This window comes from Bufo gargarizans, chromosome 3, assembly GCF_014858855.1.
Source record: "Bufo gargarizans isolate SCDJY-AF-19 chromosome 3, ASM1485885v1, whole genome shotgun sequence".
Classification (NCBI taxonomy): Eukaryota; Metazoa; Chordata; class Amphibia; order Anura; family Bufonidae; genus Bufo; species Bufo gargarizans.
The window spans coordinates 368,371,181-368,391,974 of record NC_058082.1 but is presented as its reverse complement, the minus strand read 5'-3'; the positions used below and the strand labels follow the sequence as shown (position 1 = coordinate 368,391,974).

Genomic DNA, 20,794 nt, shown 5'->3' with positions numbered 1-20,794 from the left:
TGTGATTTCTTGCCTTATAAATGTGGTTGGGACTATCAGTTGCGTTGTGGAGAAGTCAGGTGGATACACAGCTGAAAGTCCTACTGAACAGACTGTTAGAATTTGTATTATGGCAAGAAAAAAGCAGCTAAGAAAAGAAAAACGAGTGGCCATCATTACTTTAAGAAATGAAGGTCTGTCAGTCTGAAAAATTGGGAAAATCTTGACAGTGTCTCCAAGTGCAGTCACAAAAACCATTAAGCGCTACAAAGAAACTGGCTCACATGCGGTCCGCCCCAGGAAAGGAAGACCAAGAGTCACCTCTGCTGCGGAGGATCTCTAGAACAACTGTTAAGAGGAGACTCTGTGAATCAGGTCTTCATGGTAGAATATCTGCTAGGAAACCACTGCTAAGGACAGGCAACAAGCAGAAGAGACTTGTTTGGGCTAAAGAACACAAGGAATGGACATTAAACCAGTAGAAATCTGTGCTTTGGTCTGATGAGTCCAAATTTGAGATCTTTGGTTCCAACCACCGTGTCTTTGTGCGACGCAGAAAAGTTGAACGGATGGACTTTACATGCCTGGTTCCCACCGTGAAGCATGGAGGAGGAGGTGTGATGGTGTGGGGGTGCTTTGCTGGTGACACTGTTGGGGATTTATTCAAAATTGAAGGCATACTGAACCAGCATGGCTACCACAGCATCTTGCAGCGGCATGCTATTCCATCCGGTTTGCGTTTAGTTGGACCATCATTTATTTTTCAACAGGACAATGACCCCAAACACACCTCCAGGCTGAGTAAGGGCTAGTTGACCATGAAGGAGAGTGATGGGGTGCTGCGCCAGATGACCTGGCCTCCACAGTCACCGGACCTGAACCCAATCGAGATGGTTTGGGGTGAGCTGGACCACAGAGTGAAGGCAAAAGGGCCAACAAGTGCTAAGCATCTCTGGGAACTCCTTCAAGACTGTTGGAAGACCATTTCAGGTGACTACCTCTTGAATCTCATCAAGAGAATGCCAAGAGTGTGCAAAACCAGTAATCAAAGCAAAAGGTGGCTACTTTGAAGAACCTAGAATATTACATATTTTCAGTTGTTTCACACTTTTTTGTTATGTATATAATTCCACATGTGTTAATTCATAGTTTTGATGCCTTCAGTGGGAATCTACAATTTTCATAGTCATGAAAATAAAGAAAACTCTTTGAATGAGAAGGTGTGTCCAAACTTTTGGTCTGTACTGTATATGAATTTGGGATCTGATATGAAATCCCAATTGGTTGAGTGAGGGTTATATGGAACCACATTAATTGGGGTCTGATTTGAGGTCTGCATTTAAGGGAAGGAAATTATAGGGGACACATGATCCTGGGGTCAGTATGAATCTGTAGTCTGTATACATTTGGGATCTTATCTCGTGTCTGTATGAAAGTGGGGCTAATCTGGGGTCTATACTAATTTTTGTGTCTGTCAGGAGGTCTGTATTCATTTTGAGGACTGGTGTGGGGTTTGATACCTAAAGTTTGCTTCGTGTACCATAATTTTTTATTTCTGTAGCCATCCTTTGGATCTTTTATTTTGGCTGCACAGTGATTGGCGGGGGAGGGGGGGCATTAGGCAGCACAGTCAGTACAGTAAGTCTACTTTCACACTTGCGGCAGATGATCCGGCAAGCAGTTCCGTCGCATGCAAACAGACAGCATTTGTAGATGGATTCGGATGTGGCTCCGTCTTACAAATGCATTGCAATAATGGATCCGTTTCTTCAGATGTCATCCAGAGAAACGGATCCATTATATATATTTTTAACGGATCCGGCATTGCAGTATTTTTAATCCCGGATCCTGCACTAGTACATTTCAATGTAAATTAATGCTGGCATTAATTTGCATTCCGGCAACTGATCCGGAATTTTGGACAGAGATAATACCGCAGCATGCTGCGGTTTCTCCTCCGTCCAAAACACTGTTCAGTGACTGGACGGAAGACATCCTGATGCATCCTGAACGCATTTCACTCCATTCAGAATGCATGGGGATAAAACTGATCAGTTATTTTCCGGTATTGAGCTCCTATGAGGGAACTCAGTGCCGGAAAAGAAAAACGCTAGCGTGAAAGTACCCTAATGTGGGCACATGGGGCAGCAGTGGTCACAGCATTGGTGGAAGCTACAGGATGGGCATGTTAAAGGGGCAGCTATATGGGGGGGTTCTTTGCTATAGAGGTGGTTATGTACGGCAGAAGCAATGAGTGAAGGCAGATGTTTAACCTAATCTCCTGGGCCTTAATGTAAAATCTGTAACAGCCCCCATCTACCATATACAATTTATTAATCCTGGTGTCTTCTTATATAGCAAAGGGGGTAGCAAACCCGTGACCAAAGATGTCTGCACATGATGGCCTAGACCAGGTAAAAAGGAAAGTGAAGAACTTAAGAAGCTGTGGAGACACCACCTGTCAGTCACTGGAATTACATTTGGTATACCTGTGACTGTTTTCTTATGAGATTTGTTTTAATTTGCATTATAAACTTGGATCAATGTGAATTGATTCAGGAGAGGGGGGTGGGGGGTGCAATTTGCCTGCTCTGTCTAGGATAACAAATTACCTTGTCCGAGCTCTGGTGAATAGAGATGTCCCGAACTATTCGCCGGCGAACATCGCTTGTTCGCGATCGCCACGGCGGGCGAACATATGCAATGTTCAGTCCGCCCCCAATTTGTCATCATTGAGCAAACTTTGACCCTGTACATCACACTCAGCAGACACATTCCAGCCAATCAGCAGCATACCCTCCCTCCCAGACCCTCCCACCTCCTAGCAAAAAGCAAGGACAGCGTCCATCTTAGATTAATTCGGAAGCTGCAGTCTTAGTGAGAGGAGGGACAGTGCAGCTGCTGCTGATTTAATAGGGAAATCAATAGCTAGGCCAGTGTATTCAGTGTCCACTACAGTCCTGAAGGACTCATCTGATCTCTGCTGTAAGGACAGCGTCCTGACAGCACCTCAAAAAGCCCTTTTTAGGGCTAGTACATCAGTCTTCTTTTTTTTTTTTTCTGTAATCTAATTGCAGTTGCCTGCCAGCGTGTGTGTCAGGCCCAAAGCGTATACTGTGCCCACTTGCCCAGTGCCACAACTCATATCTGGTGTCACAGTAGCTTGCATTTAAAAAAAAATGCTTTTTGACTGTAATATAATTGCAGTTAGTTGCCTGCAAGCATGTGTGTCAGGCCTACAGCATCATTGTGTACTGTGCCAACTACTGCCAGTGCACAGTGCCACCAGTGCCACTCATATCTGGTGTCACAGTAGATTACATAAAAAAAAATGTAATATAATTGCAGTTAGTTGCCTGCAAGCATGTGTGTCAGGCCTACAGCGTCAGCGTGTACTGTGCCAACTACTGCCAATGCACAGTGACACCGCTCATATCTGGTGTCACAGTAGATTACTTAAAAAAAATAATGTAATTTTGACTGTAATATAATTGCAGTTAGTTGCCTAAAAGTGTGTGTGTCAGGCCTACAGCGTGTACTGTGCCAACTACTGCCAGTGCACAGTGCCACCACTCATATCTGGTGTCACAGTAGATTACATAAAAAAATAAAATAATATTTGACTGTAATATAATTGCAGTTAGTTGCCTGCAAGCGTGTGTGTCAGGCCTACAGCGTCAGCGTGTACTGTGTCCAACACCCACCTAGGTACAACTGCTTTGTGAAGGCACATGATCTCACATCACAAATGCCTATGGGATCAACACATGATGACGAGTACAAGCAGTACACAAACTCAAAGCCACCATCCTCCTCCTAGTCCAGCATCTTCAGCCACATCAACCACTGCTGTCCTCCTTGCCCCCTCTCAACCACCCGCCACTCTGCCTCTCGCTTTGAGCAGTTCATGCTCATCTGCCCACAGTCAGGTGTCTGTCAAGGAAATGTTTGAGCGTAAGAAGCCAATGTTACAGAGTCACCCCCTTGCCCGGCATCTGACAGCTGGCTTGTCGGAACTCTTAGTCCGCCAGCTTTTACCATACAAGCTGGTGGAGTCTGAGGCCATAAAAAAATTTGTAGCTACTGTGGCACCGCAGTGGAAGGTACTCTGCCGAAATTTATTTTCACAAAAGGCAATCCCCAACCTGTACTCTATTGTGGAAAAGGAATTCATGGCATGTCTGGCACACAGTGTTGGGGCAAGGGTCCATCTGACCACTGATACCTGGTCTGCAAAGCACGGTCAGGGCAGGTATATCACGTACACTGCGCATTGGGTAAACCTGCTGACGGCTGCCAAGCATGGAATGCGTGGCTCTGCAGATGAGTTGGTGACACCGCCACGACTTGCAGGCAGGCCTGCTGCCACCTCCTCTACTCCTCCTACTCCATCCTCTTCGCCAACCTCCTTGGCTGAGTCCTCTTCCGCTGCTACGTCTTGCTCCACATCAACTGCACACCCCCAGCTCCCCAGGGGTTATTTCACATCCCGGATACGACAGTGTCATGCCGTCTTGGGGTTGACTTGCCTGAAAGCAGAGAGTCATACCGGACCAGCACTCCTGTCTGCCCTGAACACACAGGTGGATCAGTGGCTGACTCGGCACCAACTGGAGATCGGCAAAATGGTGTGTGACAATGGAAGGAATTTGTTGGCGGCTTTGAAATTGGGCAAGTTGACACATGTGCCGTGCATGGCACATGTGTGGAATCTGATCGTACAACGCTTTGTGCATAAGTACCCAGGCTTACAGGACGTCCTCAAGCAGGCCAGGAAGGTGTGTGGCCATTTCAGGCATTCCTACACGGCCATGGCGCACTTTTCAGATATTCAGCGGCGAAACAACATGCCAGTGAGGCGCTTGATTTGCGACAGCCCGACACGTTGGAAATCAACACTCCTAATGTTCGACTGCCTGCTCCAACAAGAAAAAGTCATTAACGAGTATTTGTATGACCGCGGTTCCAGGACAGCCTCTACGGAGATGGGTATTTTTTTGCCACGTTACTGGACGCTCATGCGCATTGCCTGTAGGCTCATACGTCCTTTTGAGGAGGTGACAAACCTAGTCAGTCGCACCGAAGGCACCATCAGGGACATCATCCCATTTGTTTTCTTCCTGGAGCGTGCCCTGAAAAGAGTGCTGGATCAGGCCGTAGATGAGCGTGAAGAGGAAGAGTTGTGGTCACCATCACCACCAGAAACAGTCTTATCAGCATCGCTTGCTGGACCTGCGGCAACGCTGGAAGAGGAGTCTGAGGAAGAGGAGTCAGAGGAGCAATGTGGCTTTGAGGAGGAGGAAGACCAAACACAGCAGGCCATCCCAGGGTGCTCGTTGTCACCTATCTGGTACCCGTGGTGTTGTACGTGGCTGGGGGGAAGAACAGACCTTCAGTGAGATCAGGGAGGACGAGGAACGGGACATGAGTAGCTCGGCATCCAATCTTGTGCAAATGGGGTCTTTCATGCTGTCGTGCCTGTTGAGGGACCTTCATATAAAAAGGCTGAATGAGAACAACCTGTACTGGGTGGCCACGCTACTAGACCCCCGGTATAAGCAGAAAGTGCCTGAAATGTTACCGAATTACCGGAAGTCGGAAAGGATGCAGCAGTTCCAAAACAAGTTAAAAATTATGCTTTACACAGCGTATAAAGGTGATGTCACAGCACAACGGGAATCTAACAGGGGAAGAGGTGAAAGTAATCCTCCTCCTACCACGACCACGCCGGCAAGGACAGGACGCTTTACAGAGGTGTTGTTGATGGAAGACATGCGTAGCTTTTTAAGTCCTACGCATTTCCACAGCCCTTCGGGGTCCACCCTCAGAGAACGACTCGACCAACAGGTAGCAGACTACCTCGCCTTAACTGCAGATATCGACACTCTTAGGAGCGATGAACCCCTTGACTTCTGGGTGTGCAGGCTTGACCTGTGGCCTGAGCTATCCCAATTTGCGATAGAACTTCTGGCCTGCCCCGCTTCAAGTGTCCTGTCAGAAAGGACCTTCAGTGCAGCAGGAGGTATTGTCACTGAGAAGAGAAGTTGCCTAGGTCAAAAAAGTCTAGATTACCTCACCTTTATTAAGATGAATGAGGCATGGATCTGACAGTGATCAGGCCTGATCAGAAGAGCTGCCTTGGGCTAAAAATGGTCCACATTTTTATCTCTGCATGCCGGATGACTTGCGTGACTTCTCCTCCACCAACTAGGGTTCAAGCCGCAATGTTTTAGTGCACTTTCTGCCTTGAAAACATAAATTTTTCTGGCCGCTGAGCGGCTGCAACACTACCTAATTTTTCAGGCATGTGTACATGCCTAATTTTTCTGGCCTCTGGTGCTGCACTGTGGCTGCAAAAACAAAATAACAAAAAAGGCACATACATGTGTCAATTCCCCTTCGTGATCGTTACCTTGTTGCGGTGAAGAAGCTTGCATATCACAATGAAGCGATCACCTCTATAAGTGTGTTGGCAATGGCAATGTTGGCACACCCCCAGATGATAAGGTTATTGCTTCATTGTGAACAGACCAAAAGCGATGGGCTGAATAATTTTGCATGGAAAAAGCATACATTTTCTTTGTGATCATCTAAGGTGTTCATTAAAGCCTACTAGGCCAACAATGGACCCACACTGCAGAATCATTGTTTTCTGGGTCACTTAACTGTCACTGAACTACCTCAGCACGACTATAGGCTTTAAAAAACCACCATCGCCTGCAATCTCCCAAACGTGCGCACGAGCACAGTCACCACTACACCAAGATTGACGCATAGAGGAATAAAATGTATGTCATGAGTGTGTCAACTATTGACAACTCTTTGCGGTTGTCTAAAATCTATTGGATACTTGTCCCCTTATAGGGGACGTAACGGGGATTAAACTGATAGGAATAGTACACATCACTCATATCTGGTGGCACAGTACACTGCACGGCGCACGCGCAGTGCCCAAATTGGAAGTAGGAGGACCAACCAAGCATCTTTTTCCATCTCCCGGTTCCTAAAATCGATTCCATAGACCGACCCCTAATAGGGGACGTAACAGGGATTAAACTGATAGGAATAGTACTACTTAACACACCACTCATATCTGGTGGCACAGTACATTGCAAGGCGTACGCGCAGTGCCCCAAATTGGAAGTAAGAGGACCGACCAAGCATCTTTTTCCATCTCCCGGTTCCTAAAATCTATTCCATACACCGTCCCCTGATAGGGAACGTAACAGGGATTAAACTGATAGGAATAGTACTACTTAACATACCACTCATATTGGGATTGCACAGTACATTGCACGGCGCACTGAATGTTATGTGATTTATGCCCTTTATGGATTAAAACCCGACTCTCCGTCAACTACGTAATTTTCCATGGGACTTTTGCCATGGCTCCCCCGGAATGCCACAGTCCAGGTGTTAGTCCCCTTGAAACAACTTTTCCATCACTATTGTGGCCAGAAAGAGTCTATGTGGGTTTTAAAATTTGCCTGCCTAATGAAGTCTATGGTGGTTCGCCCGTTCGCTAACATTTGCGAAAATTCACGTTCGCCAACGGAAAATTTTATGTTGTGACATCTCTACTGGTGAATCAGCTGTACCTGTGCAACTGGAAATTAAAAAAAAATATTAGGTTTCACTTAATATATTTCACTTACCAAAAACCACCTGCAGTAGGACATTCTCAATGATAGAATATTCTGTTCCAGTCCATATTCGCCATTTATACAGACCAGTGTCCCAATGTTGTAAATTCACCATAGTCACATTCACTATGCCAGTTCTTTCAGTATTTTGTGAAAGGAACAGTCTTCCTTTGTATCCATTATTGCTGGTAACACTCGTGTCCATAATATTTTCACACTCTGTAATGGTTACTTGCCTGCACCAGCTGCTTATCAGATTCCTGTACCGGAAAGTGTCATACTTAAATGTGATGGTCACTGAGCCCATAACTGCAGCCTGGACCTCACGTACTTGTATATCTGAAGAGCCTGGAGATCAGGATAAACAGTTTAAAAAGACTTCATTACTATACAAGTATAAAGATAGTTAAAGCAGGTTACAATATATTACTGTAGTTTCACCTGTAATAAATAGAAATTCACTGAATAGTCCTGTACTGGAACTGCTGCCTCATATTATGCTTTAACTATGCATTTGAATATCTGCAATTTCATTTTATTATATATAAAAATAAAAAATAACATTGTCCAGTATAAACCCATAGAAATGTTATAGTACATTTTGTATACTTTTTATGGATTATAAGTCTGTCCCCTCATGATATCCACTTTCTTTTGCTATATTACCATTACTAAGTTTTATGTTATAAATAAATAAACGGTAACTTACATTGGATCCAAGTAGAGAAGAAAAGCTGAAAAGCCATGGGTACCAGAACTGCTTGAAAAAGCCACGACTTGACCAACATCATGCCTGTGATGCCAATGATGTGCCTGGCCAGAAAGAACTGTACAATTGTTGTAGCACTATACAATCATTCTGAGCAATGTGTCTTCATCATTCTTTCCAGGTCTAAATCATAGGAAGCTTTGGAAGGCGCAGATAACCACAGATAGGAAATGTTTTGTCATTATGGGCACTGCTATATAAAATGGTGAAAAACCACAAACTATCTTTACATACTGTTCATTTTCAAAGACAAAATGTTCAAAAACTAATAAGTCTAGAAACTAACATCATGTAGTAGATCAAGACTTATTTACGACCATATTTAGTGAAATAAAGGTTAAAATTTAAGTTCAGTGACCAAACGCATGTTACTTATGAACAGATATAACCAGCCATGTACTGTAAGTGGATTGCATCAATATTCCAGTATGATGACCCCTACGTAATAGACTGACATAACGGTTACAGAGAGAACAGGATAGAAATTCTCCACACATAAAGACCAAAGTGATTATGGAAGATGTCCTTTAAGGGCTATTCACACAACCATACAAGTTTTGTGGTCCACATATCGTGGATCTGCAAAATATGGATATGATCTGTGTACATCCCACACTTTTCGCAGGACCAGTTGTAATAATGCCTATTCTTGTCCTCAAAATCTCTTCTGAAGGGCCATGGAAAGGGCACATGGATGTAGACAGCACACAGTGTGCTGTCCGCATTTTTTTGTGGCCCCATTGAAATGAATGGGTCCGTGTGCAATCCTCAAAAAATGCGGATCAGACGCGGACTGAAGATACGTTCATGTGAATAGCCCCCAAACTATGAGAAAGACGACAGCAAGACCAAGGGCATAACCAGATGTTGTAGTGCCCCATAACAAAACCTAGGATACCAGAGTGAAATGAACAATGAATCTGATGAATATACAATTTTTTGTATATAGTGGATGAATTTTTTTAATGGAAAAAAATACTCTCCTTCTTACCCACTTTAGTCAACTTTTATGTCAGGAAAAGTAGAACATGTGTGTCACCAACTTACCTGTCCAGACTCCATCTCTGCATTCTGTTGGACATGCTGCCAGGCCACGCCCTCTGTGATGTGCTACCTGGTCGTGCCCCCTCATGACGTGGTCGCGTCCATAGTTACGGAGCCCAATGCTCTTTTTCTCCCTGCAGCACACATTCACTAGGGGAGATTAGGAGGTTTTAGCTTTTAGGTGTGTCTAGTTATTATGCGTGCTGAGGGACACTGCAACTATCCTACTGTGGTGCAAGTTGTGTTTTGGGGGGCCTGGACCTATCAGGTTCTTACCTCTCTATTTAAATCCCCTGCTTGCAATTCACCCTTGCCAGTTATTGGTTTTCACTCCCTTGCTGTGCCCTTGGTTCTGTTCTGTGTGTGTTTGGATTGCTTATTATATTAACCTCAGCTTTGACCACTCTCTGTCTCGTGATTTGGTACTGTGTTTTTCCATCTGGTTCTGACTTTAGCTTGGCTATTCTGGCTACCCTCGGTTGTCTGATTTGGCATTGCATTGTCCATTGATAAACCACCCTCATTAAGCTCTATGTATCATTCACTAAATACAGAACATGATTAAACCTTAAATGCCTGCAACCACCAGGAGAGGGAGCTCAGTGCAATAGAATTTATAGTTATACCATTGAACTCAATGGCAACTGTAAAATATCTACACACTGAGCTCCCCTAGTGCTGGCTGCTGGAGAATGTCATGGATCTATGTCAGTAAGAAGGAAAAGTTCCATGCAGGTCTCCATTGTAGTCGCATGGCCTGTCTTCATGGTAAGTGTGGTAAGTACATCACTGGAGTGCAGATAAATATAAAAATGAGGTGTAATGTGAACTGAGAAAAGGACATTTATGAAGATGCTACCATTTTATACACCGGTCATAATCTGCTGGGGTCAGATGTGCAACATTTATTAAAAAGGAGCATTCTTAATAATTGTGGTCTATCTCAGGACGTCTGTTTGCCAGAACTGAAATCTATACCAACTAGGAGGTGGTGTAGGTTTCATGTATAATTTTGTAAATTATAATTAATGTACCAGGCTGCAAATTTTGCTCAAGTAGGGCTTGTACTAAAATTTGTGACATTTTTGACCCAGAGGGTTTAATAAATTCTATCCTAAGTATTTGGTATTCCTTTGACACCGTTATGATCAGTTTTTATCCATTGACCTTCTTATATCCATCAGGTTTTCTCTGTTATTTTACCTGTAAATTGGCTGTCCAGTTTCACAAAGAAAACGAACAACACATGTGATCCACCTACAATAAAGAATAGATTGTTGCTTGCCTGACAGTTCCTACGCTGCTGCCCCAGTTCTCCCTGCAGGGCTCTGTTTACCCAGCTTAAGTGGGGACATCATGTCGACAACATGTGACTGCTGCAGCCAATCACTGGGCTTAGCAGTGCACTGAAGAGGCCAGTTATTGGCTGCAGTGGTCACATGCTGCAGGCAGGTAAACAGAGCCCTGCTGGGAGAATCAGAGAAACAGTAAGCAACAATCTATTCTTTTCTGCTGGTGGATAGTGTGTGCTGTCCGGTTTCTGAAACAGGACTACCCCCTTAAGTCAGGTTCTCAATTTGCTAAATTCTTGCTAATTTTTCTTTATAGTGTACACTACAGGAAGTGCAGAATTATTAGGCAAGTTGTATTTTTAAGGATTAATTTTATTATTGAACAACAACCATGTTCTCAATGAACCCAAAAAACTCATTAATATCAAAGCTGAATATTTTTGGAAGTAGTTTTTAGTTTGTTTTTAGTTTTAGCTATTTTAGGGGGATATCTGTGTGTGCAGGTGACTATTACTGTGCATAATTATTAGGCAACTTAACAAAAAACAAATATATACCCATTTCAATTATTTATTTTTACCAGTGAAACCAATATAACATCTCAACAAATATACATTTCTGACATTCAAAAACAAAACAAAAACAAATCAGTGACCAATATAGCCACCTTTCCTTGCAAGAACACTCAAAAGCCTGCCATCCATGGATTCTGTCAGTGTTTTGATCTGTTCACCATCAACATTGCGTGCAGCAGCAACCACAGCCTCCCAGACACTGTTCAGAGAGGTGTACTGTTTTCCCTCCTTGTAAATCTCACATTTGATGATGGACCACAGGTTCTCAATAGGGTTCAGATCAGGTGAACAAGGAGGCCATGTCATTAGATTTTCTTCTTTTATACCCTTTCTTGCCAGCCACTTTGTGGAGTACTTGGACGCGTGTGATGGAGCATTGTCCTGCATGAAAATTATGTTTTTCTTGAAGGATGCTGACTTCTTCCTGTACCACTGCTTGAAGAAGGTGTCTTCCAGAAACTGGCAGTAGGACTGGGAGTTGAGCTTGACTCCATCCTCAACCCAAAAAGGCCCCACAAGCTCATCTTTGATGATACCAGCCCAAACCAGTACTCCACCTCCACCTTGCTGGTGTCTGAGTCGGACTGGAGCTCTCTGCCCTTTACCAATCCAGCCATCTGGCCCATCAAGACTCACTCATTTCATCAGTCCATAAAACCTTAGAAAAATCAGTCTTGAGATATTTCTTGGCCCAGTCTTGACGTTTCAGCTTGTGTGTCTTGTTCAGTGGTGGTCGTCTTTCAGCCTTTTTTACCTTGGCCATGTCTCTGAGTATTGCACACCTTGTGCTTTTGGGCACTCCAGTGATGTTGCAGCTCTGAAATATGGCCAAACTGGTGGCAAGTGGCATCTTGGCAGCTGCACGCTTGACTTTTCTCAGTTCATGGGCAGTTATTTTGCGCCTTGGTTTTTCCACACGTTTCTTGCGACCCTGTTGACTATTTTGAATGAAACGCTTGATTGTTCGATGATCACACTTCAGAAGCTTTGCAATTTTAAGAGTGCTGCATCCCTCTGCAAGATATCTCACTATTTTTGACTTTTCTGAGCCTGTCAAGTCCTTCTTTCGACCCATTTTGCCAAAGGAAAGGAAGTTGCCTACTAATTATGCACACCTGATATAGGGTGTTGATGTCATTAGGCCACATCCCTTCTCATTACAGAGATGCACATCACCTAATATGCTTAATTGGTAGTAGGCTTTCGAGCCTATACAGCTTGGAGTAAGACAACATGCATAAAGAGGATGATGTGGTCAAAATACTAATTTACCTAATAATTCTGCACTCCCTGTAGTCCATTTTTTAGAGGAGAAGTACTAGTGTCTATGATGGTACTATAGTACTCACAATTCACAGTGGCAGTCTTCCTTTTCACAGTCCCCAAGCCACCCTTTTCTTCCTTAGAGCACTCCCTGACTTTCTGGGGCTCCTGTCTGGTAGTAGTTGGAGTTCCTTTGATGGTGGAGGTTTGGCAGGGTACAAGGCCGGAGCTCAGATCGAGTGAGGACTGGTGAATGGTGGAGACATTGACCAGGACCAGCGTAGCTGCAATACATAAAGTCTCTCTTTACTAACCAGATAATGGGAGTAGTAGTTCATCCAGCAGTAAATGGCACAGTTTTGAGGTACTGTACGTTACAGAGTAGGATTTTCACAATAGTTGTAATAATGGTAGTAGTAATTTCCCCTCAGTCCCAGTCTACAGTTGCAATAAAAAGTAAGTGAACCCTTTGGAATTATATGGATTTCTGCACAAATTGGTCATAAAATGTGATCTGATCTTCATCTAAATCACAACAATAGACAATCACAGTCTGCTTAAACTAATAACACACAAATAATTAAATATTACCATGTTTTTATTGAACACACCATGTAAACATTCACAGTGCAGGTAGAAAAAGTATGTGAACCCTTGGATTTAATAACTGGTTGAACCTCATTTGGCAGCAATAACTTCAACCAAACGTTTCCTGTAGTTGCAGATCAGATGTGCACAACGGTCAGGAGTAACTCTTGACCATTCCTCTTTACAGAACTGTTTCAGTTCAGCAATATTCTTGGGATGTCTGGTGTGAATCGCTTTCTTGAGGTCATGCCACAGCATCTCAATCGGGTTGAGGTCAGGACTCTGACTAGGCCACTCCAGAAGGCGTATTTTCTTCTGTTTAAGCCATTCTGTGGTTGATTTACTTCTATGCTTTAGGTCGTTGTCCTGTTGCAACACCCATCTTCTGTTTAGCTTCAGCTGATGGACAGATGGCCTTACGCTCTCCTGCAAAATGTCTTGATAAACTTGGGAATTCATTTTTCCTTCGATGATAGCAATACGTCCAGTTCCTGATGCAGCAAAGCAGCCCCGAACCATGATGCCCCCACCACCATACTTCACAGTTCGGATGAGGTTTTGATGTTGGTGTGCTGTGCCTCTTTGTTTCAACAGACAGTGTTGTGTGTTCCTTCCAAACAACTCATCTGGTTTCATCTGTCCACAAAATATTTTGCCAGTACTGCTGTGGAACATACAGGTGCTCTTGTGCAAACTGTAAACGTGCAGCAATTGTTTTTTTGGAGAGCAGTGACTTCTTCTGTGGTATCTTCCCATTAAATCCATTCTTGTTTAGTGTTTTACGTATCGTAGATTCACTAACAGGTATGTTAGCATATGACAGAGACTTTTGTAATTCTTTAGCTGACACTCTAGGATTCTTCTTCACCTCATTGAGCAATCTGCACTGTACTCTTGCAGTCATCTTTACAGGACGGCCACTCCTAGGGAGAGTAGCAGCAGTGCTGAACTTTCTCCATTTGTAGACAATTTGTCTTACTGTGAACTGCTCAACAGCAAGGCTTTTGGAGATACTTTCATAACCCTTTCCAGCTTTATGCAAGTCAACAATTCTTAATCTTAGATCTTCTGAGAACTATTTTGTGTGAGGCATCATTCACATCAGGCGATGCTTCTTGTGAAAAGCAAACCCAGAACCGGTGTGTGTTTTTTATAGGGCAGGGCAGCTGTAACAAACACCTCCAATCTCATCTCATTGATTGGACTCCAGTTGGCTGACACCTCACTCCAATTAGCTCTTGGAGATGTCATTAGTCTAGGGGTTCACATACTTTTTCCACCTGCACTGTGAATGTTTACACGGTATGTTCAATAAAAGCATGGTAACATTTAATTATTTGTGTGTTATTAGTTTAAGCAGACTGTGATTGTCTATTGTTGTGACTTAGATGAAGATCAGATCACATTTTATTGCCAATTTGTGCATAAATCCATATCATTCCAAAGGGTTCACATACTTTTTCTTGCAACTGTATGTTTACTTTGCAAATTTTCCAAACAACCAAGGCGTTCAAATCACTCAGACTACACTAAACAGCACCTAACTCACAGTGGAAGGGCCAGAATTCTCCTATCGAGTAGGGCACTGTTCCCATATCAGCTCTTGAATTACATATATGGCATTAGAGTGTACATTACTGATAGGTTATTTACCCTTTAACCATGCTTAGCAGTTATCTACTGGATCACTCAACATGCTGTTAAGGACAAAAAAAAAACAATCTGGCAAACCAGGCCCAAAGTAGTATTTAAATATGCTTGACATGTCATTTTAAAGGGACTCTGTCACCAGTTTCTAACCCCCCCTTTTATAACTATGGTTCTCTCCATGGTCCCCTTCTCATTACAAAGCTGTTGTTATAAGTTAAATCCGCCGTGTAGTTTTCATAAAAATCGCTTTTATCTAACCTGTCAATCTTCAGGATAAGGTGCCCAGGGCGTTTCTGATGGTCTGAATCTGCCGCTCTTCGCCGCCGCCGTTGGTGCCCAGCTCCTCCCCTGATCCTTTCAGCGCCACCTCGATGTAATGCAATCCGCCTCCGGCTCTCCTCAGTGCCCCCTCCTCCTTTGCAAAGATCTCGCGCGTGCGCACAGGCCTGTGCCTGATGCGCCCGTGCGGACGTTTAGATTCTGCCTCGTGGAGCGAAGTGCGCATTCGCGCGCGTTCGCGCATATTCGCGCGCGTTCGCGCATATTCGCGCGCGTTCGCGCGTGCGCGCGCATGCGCACTTCGCTCAACGAGGCAGAATCTAAACGTCCGCACGGGCGCATCAGGCACAGGCCTGTGCGCACGCGCGAGATCTTTGCAAAGGAGGAGGGGGCACTGAGGAGAGATTGCATTACATCGAGGTGGCGCTGAAAGGATCATGGGAGGAGCTGGGCACCAACGGCGGCGGCGAAGAGCGGCAGATTCAGACCATCAGAAACGCCCTGGGCACCTTATCCTGAAGATTGACAGGTTAGATAAAAGCGATTTTTATGAAAACTACACGGCGGATTTAACTTATAACAACAGCTTTGTAATGAGAAGGGGACCATGGAGAGAACCATAGTTATAAAAGGGGGGGTTAGAAACTGGTGACAGAGTCCCTTTAATGTTCTATGATTGACTTGATCTCTCGCTCAGACACTGGTCTGACAAGAGATAAACTACCGTTAAATGACTAAAAAGCAGAACTTCCAAAGTAGCTGAGGAAATAAATTGCTAAAAAAAGACAGGATGTGTTATAAAGAAAAAAAAAATGCTACAAGAAAGTAGTTTAAAGGAGTTGCGTAATGGTATAATATTGATTACTCATCCTCAAGTTAGGTCATTTCGCTTATAGCAGCGATGCAGTGTTAACTGCAACTGCTAGTTCCATTCAGCGTTAACGCTGGGAGTGTCTGGTACTTATGTACCTGGCCAGAAGTCAGATGGTCTAGGAGGTGAACTGCAGGTGCTTCCTTGAATTCAACTGTATGGCTGTCAGCAGTGTCAGACTGGGGTGCCTAGGGCCCACCAGTAAAATTAATTCTGGGGGCCCACTCTGGACCTACATGCAAATACTACCTGCTCACATTGCAGGGTCTCTGCAACAACTTAAAGAAGGCAGGTTCATGGGGAAAAAGGAATATGAGATGACCTGCTTCTGTATCTAGAAGTCATCTCAGCCACCTGATGCATCTATAATAGTAAAGTAGGTAGTTTTTAAATATTCTATCCAGTTTTTACATGGATATAGGCTGGTTAAGATGCTGTGTTGATGGACTGGAGGCCCAACTTTGTCAGAGGCCCACCGGGGATTCACCTATTCCCCTGTGGGCCAGCCCAAGCTTGGCTGTCAGGCTCAGATTAGTACGGCTAGAAGCCAATGGCTTCCTGCCTTGGATTTCACCATCATTAGCCACAGGCCACTAGACCTAAATCCTATGAGGTAGTGTATTAATGTTGTAGGTGTGATGAAATAATATTGACTTTCTGCCCTGGGATGCAAGAGATGTGATGATGTCACTGCTTCTTTTCAGGCCTTGGGCTGGAAGAAGCATGTGTCAATTGCTCTGCGGATAGAGGCATGGAGTGGGAGTTAGGGGAGTATTTTAATTTTAGTTTACTTTTTTTTTACTTCCACCACTTAGGGAGAATACTACTGGGTCACTATAGGTGGCATTTTAATTATTACTTGGGGCACAATAGGGGAATGTTTAATACTGGGAACTATAGATTGCATTATTACTACTGGAAGCACTATTGAGGGCACTATTATTACTGGGGGCACTATAGGGACATTATTAATACTGAGGACACTATAGAGAGACATTAATGCAGGAGGCACTATAGGAGTATTATTACTACTGGGGGCTTTGTTTCTACTTGAACTTTTGAAGATCATATTACTATTGGGGAATATAAGGGAGTATTAAAACTGTTGAGCACTTTGCTAGGCTAAATTGTTTATATGGTACTAGTATTTTCAGTGGGTCTATCTGTATGACACTATTATTTCTGCAGTATAGTATAGTAATTAGAGTGCACTAGGTACAATGGCAGGCACAGTATTGGGGTGACAGAAGGATGACACTGTTGTGGAACCAGGATGGGGAGTTTATGTTGAGAAGGTGAGGAGGAATATCGAACAGTGAGCTACCTAAGAAGTCTGTACAGCAAACTCTGCAGAGATGAGATGTAGCTGAAAGGTGGTTTGATGGTCTCGGTTGAATAGTTTTTATTTGAAAAGATCCCATTTACAATCAGAGGAAATGTCACTGAATGTAATAGGTGCATAGTGCTTTATTCTCCTATATGATTGATAATGTTAAAAGATCAGGCAGCATGCAATTGGTAGGGCTGCAATGGCCCACATCTAACCTCATCAACCTCCTCTATATTTTGAGACAGTTAAAGGAGGACAAAATGTGGCATGTGGTATTGTTAACTCTGCCTACTTGTGTTAGTCCCACCTGGGGCCACGTTTAGCTTTTCTCTAGGGTCATTTCTAATGCAGACCAAGAGGAAAGAAACATAGCATTTGGACAACAGCTATATTATGTACATCCCCACCTTAAGACCTTAACCCTTTATACCCCGGGCCAGTTTTCACTTTCCTTCCAAGACCATTTTTTGAAAATCCGACATGTGTCACTTTATGTGGTAATAACTTTAAAACGCTTTTACTTATCCAGGCCATTCTGAGATAGTTTTTTTTGTCACATATTGTACTTCATGACTAGTGTTGATTGAGCATGCTCGGTCAAAAACCAGTTCAGCTCAAGCATCGCTATGCTCGGCACTTCTCGGTGTTCGTCCGAATACCGCGTGTGCTCGAGTGGGATGCTCGAGTCTCCTCCCCGCACATTTGTTGGCTGTTACTCAACCAATAAACGTGCAGCTAAGTACTGTAACTTACTGTAATGCAGTAGCCATGTTGGTTACTGGCATTACAGTGATTGGCTGGCCGGAACGCGCCATCGGGTGCTATAAAGCACCCGATGACACATGGTTCAGCCAGTCTTAGTCAGGGAGAGCTGTGCTGAAGAAGGGACAGATAGTGTAGGGAATTCAATTTTATTTTTTTGTTAGGCAGAGTTGGTATTAGAGACCCAAAAGTCCTTTTAAGGACTATTGTTGTGTATGGCAGCAATCAGGGGCGTAGCTATAGGCTCATGGGCCCTGGTGCAAGAGTTCAGTTTGGGCCCCCCCTACCCTCAATACAGTTTCATAACACCACCAGACCCTGATTTTAATTGCTAATATATTTACAAATTAAATTCAGGGTGAAATTTGATAGATGTGCAGTGAAAAAATTCTTCAGACAGCACATGGTGTGCAATAATGCTGGACTGACCCATCAACCGGCTATATACGGACGGACTGGTAATATTGTATATAGCCGATGTATGGGTCAGTCCAGCATTATTGCACACAAGGCTCACAGTCACTGCCTACCCCAGGGCCAGTGTCTGGCGCAGGCGCACACACTGTCATTAATTTAAGTGCCCAGCGCCAGTCAGCAACAGATGACGCTGGGGGCCCGGGCCGCTGCCTGCAGCCTGCCCCTGGCAGGCTGGCACAGTGGCATGCACCCACACTTGCTTGCAGTGCACTGCTTCTCCTGGCTCACAGTAACAGCAGTCGCCAGTGCCCCTGCCTGGTGCAGGCCCACACACTGCCTGCCTGCGGCCTGCCCCTTGGGCCTGGCACACACACACAGTGAGTAGTGTGGCCAGTAACCACTTCAGAGACAGATTCCCACAGAATTCAGAGTGAGAGTCCCAGACTCCCACTGGCCACTCCATGATCCCATTCCATAATGCCGCCTAAATCCCATTCCCATCCCATCATCAAGTGATTCCCATGATCCCATCCCATCATCAAGTGATTCCCATGATCCCATCCCATCATCAAGTGATTCCCATGATCCCATCCCATCATCAAGTGATTCCCATGATCCCATCCCATCATCAAGTGATTCCCATGATCAAAAGTGATTCCCATGATCCCATCCCATCATCAAAAGTGATTCCCATTCCATCATCAAGCTGATCTGATCCCTGGGCTGGGCTGGACTCTGCACTGCCGCCGCCTGCCACTCAGAGATCCCAGATTCCCAGGCCATCCCATCATCAAGCTGGGCTAGCTAGCGCCTCTGCTCACTGCGCTGCCGCCGCCTGTCACTAGTCTCAGAGTCAGAGAGAGTAGAGCCGAGGGCCGAGCCGAGGCTAGTCAAGAAAACTAACCTCGCGCCGCACAGTCACTGCCGCTGCCGCCTGCTGCTTCTTCTGACAGTATCTGACTGGGAGAAACCACGCCTCCGGCTCCCAGTCACTCAGACCTCACATGTCTGCTTCCACGGCCGGCGTCGCCCCCTCTGACACAAGTGGTGAGCTGAGCTGCCTAGTGCCTGCCTACTAGAGCCTGCGCTGCGCCGTGCCCACTGCCCCGGGCCCCGGCACTATTAGATAACATTTTGAATAGGAGGCGGTGGGGGGGGCCGTGGGCCCCCCTGGCTCAGGGGCCCGGTCGCAATTGCGACCGCTGCGACCCCTGTAGCTACGCCACTGGCAGCAATATATATATTTTTTAGCACAACCTGCGCTAAATTGCGCGTGATTAGCGACCCAAAAGTCCTTTTAAGGACTATTGTTGTATCTGGCAGCAATATGTGTACGTGTGACATACTGTCAAGCATATATACCATTTAATATGCAGAAGGAGAGCAGTAAGGGACGGGGAAGTGGCCGTGCTGCTGATGGTGCACGCAGAGGCCATGGCCCTGGGCATGGTGAAACTGTGCCTGCTGCAAGAGTACAAGAAACACACTCATCCGCGATACCCAAGCTTCGTGTCCCAGTTTGCAGGGCGCCGCAGGACACCACTCTCAAAGTCAGACCAGTGCGGCCAGGTAGTCGGTTGGGTTGCAGCAGATAATACTTCCAGTCAGTTAAGCACCACCCTGTCTTCCAGAAAGTCCAATCTCAGTAGCCAAGAGTATGATCAACAGAATCCTTACCCTGATCCTCCATCCTCCCACCATGGAGAGTCTTGCCAAAGAAGTGATCCCACACTTGAATATTCAGAGGAGCTCTTTTCATCGCCATTCCTTGATTTGGGCCTCTCACTAAGCCCGCTTGAAGAGGGACATGAGGAGATCATGTGCACTGATGCCCAAGCTCTTGAGCATCCACGGTCACAAGAAGATGATGGTGGGGAATGGCAATTAGTGTCTCAAGAGGTTGATAATGAGGATGAGAGACAGTTATCATCAAGTGAGGTTGTTGTTAGGTCAACAAGTCAGGAGGATGACCAGAGTGAGGAAGTGCAAGAGGAGGTGCTGGACAATGAAATCACTGATCCAACCTGCGAAGGTGGTAAGCCGAGCGAGGACCGCAGTACAGAGGGGGAGGGATCTGCAGCACCACAAAAAGGCTGGAAGAGGCAGTGGGGTAGGAAAAGGGAGAAGACGGGCCACACCAAACAGGCCCACAACTGTTTTCCCGGAGCACACCCTTGCGGCAATCTCCCTTGCCAAGGGGTAGGTGTTCTGCAGTCTGGCACTTTTTTGAGGAAGTGCGGACGATAAAAGAATTGTCATTTGCAACCTGTTCCGTACCAAAATGAGTAGGGGCGTGAACACTAGCAACGTCACCACCACCAGCATGATCTGC

General features: G+C 45.0%; 1 protein-coding gene across 6 annotated transcripts in view; it reads right to left on the bottom strand.

The window, feature by feature from the left end:
- Nucleotides 1-8,463, bottom strand: part of LOC122933219 — a 105,713-nt gene extending 97,250 nt beyond the window's left edge. For all 6 annotated transcript variants that reach the window (XM_044288070.1, XM_044288071.1, XM_044288074.1 and 3 more), the window contains exons 1-2: nucleotides 8,332-8,463; nucleotides 7,635-7,970 (exon numbers count right to left, since the gene is read on the bottom strand). In XM_044288070.1, the coding sequence (XP_044144005.1) occupies nucleotides 7,635-7,970; nucleotides 8,332-8,413 (418 nt within the window). In that variant the 5' untranslated portion in view covers nucleotides 8,414-8,463. The remainder of the gene's footprint in view (nucleotides 1-7,634; nucleotides 7,971-8,331) is intronic.
- Between the last annotated feature and the right edge of the window lie 12,331 nt (nucleotides 8,464-20,794).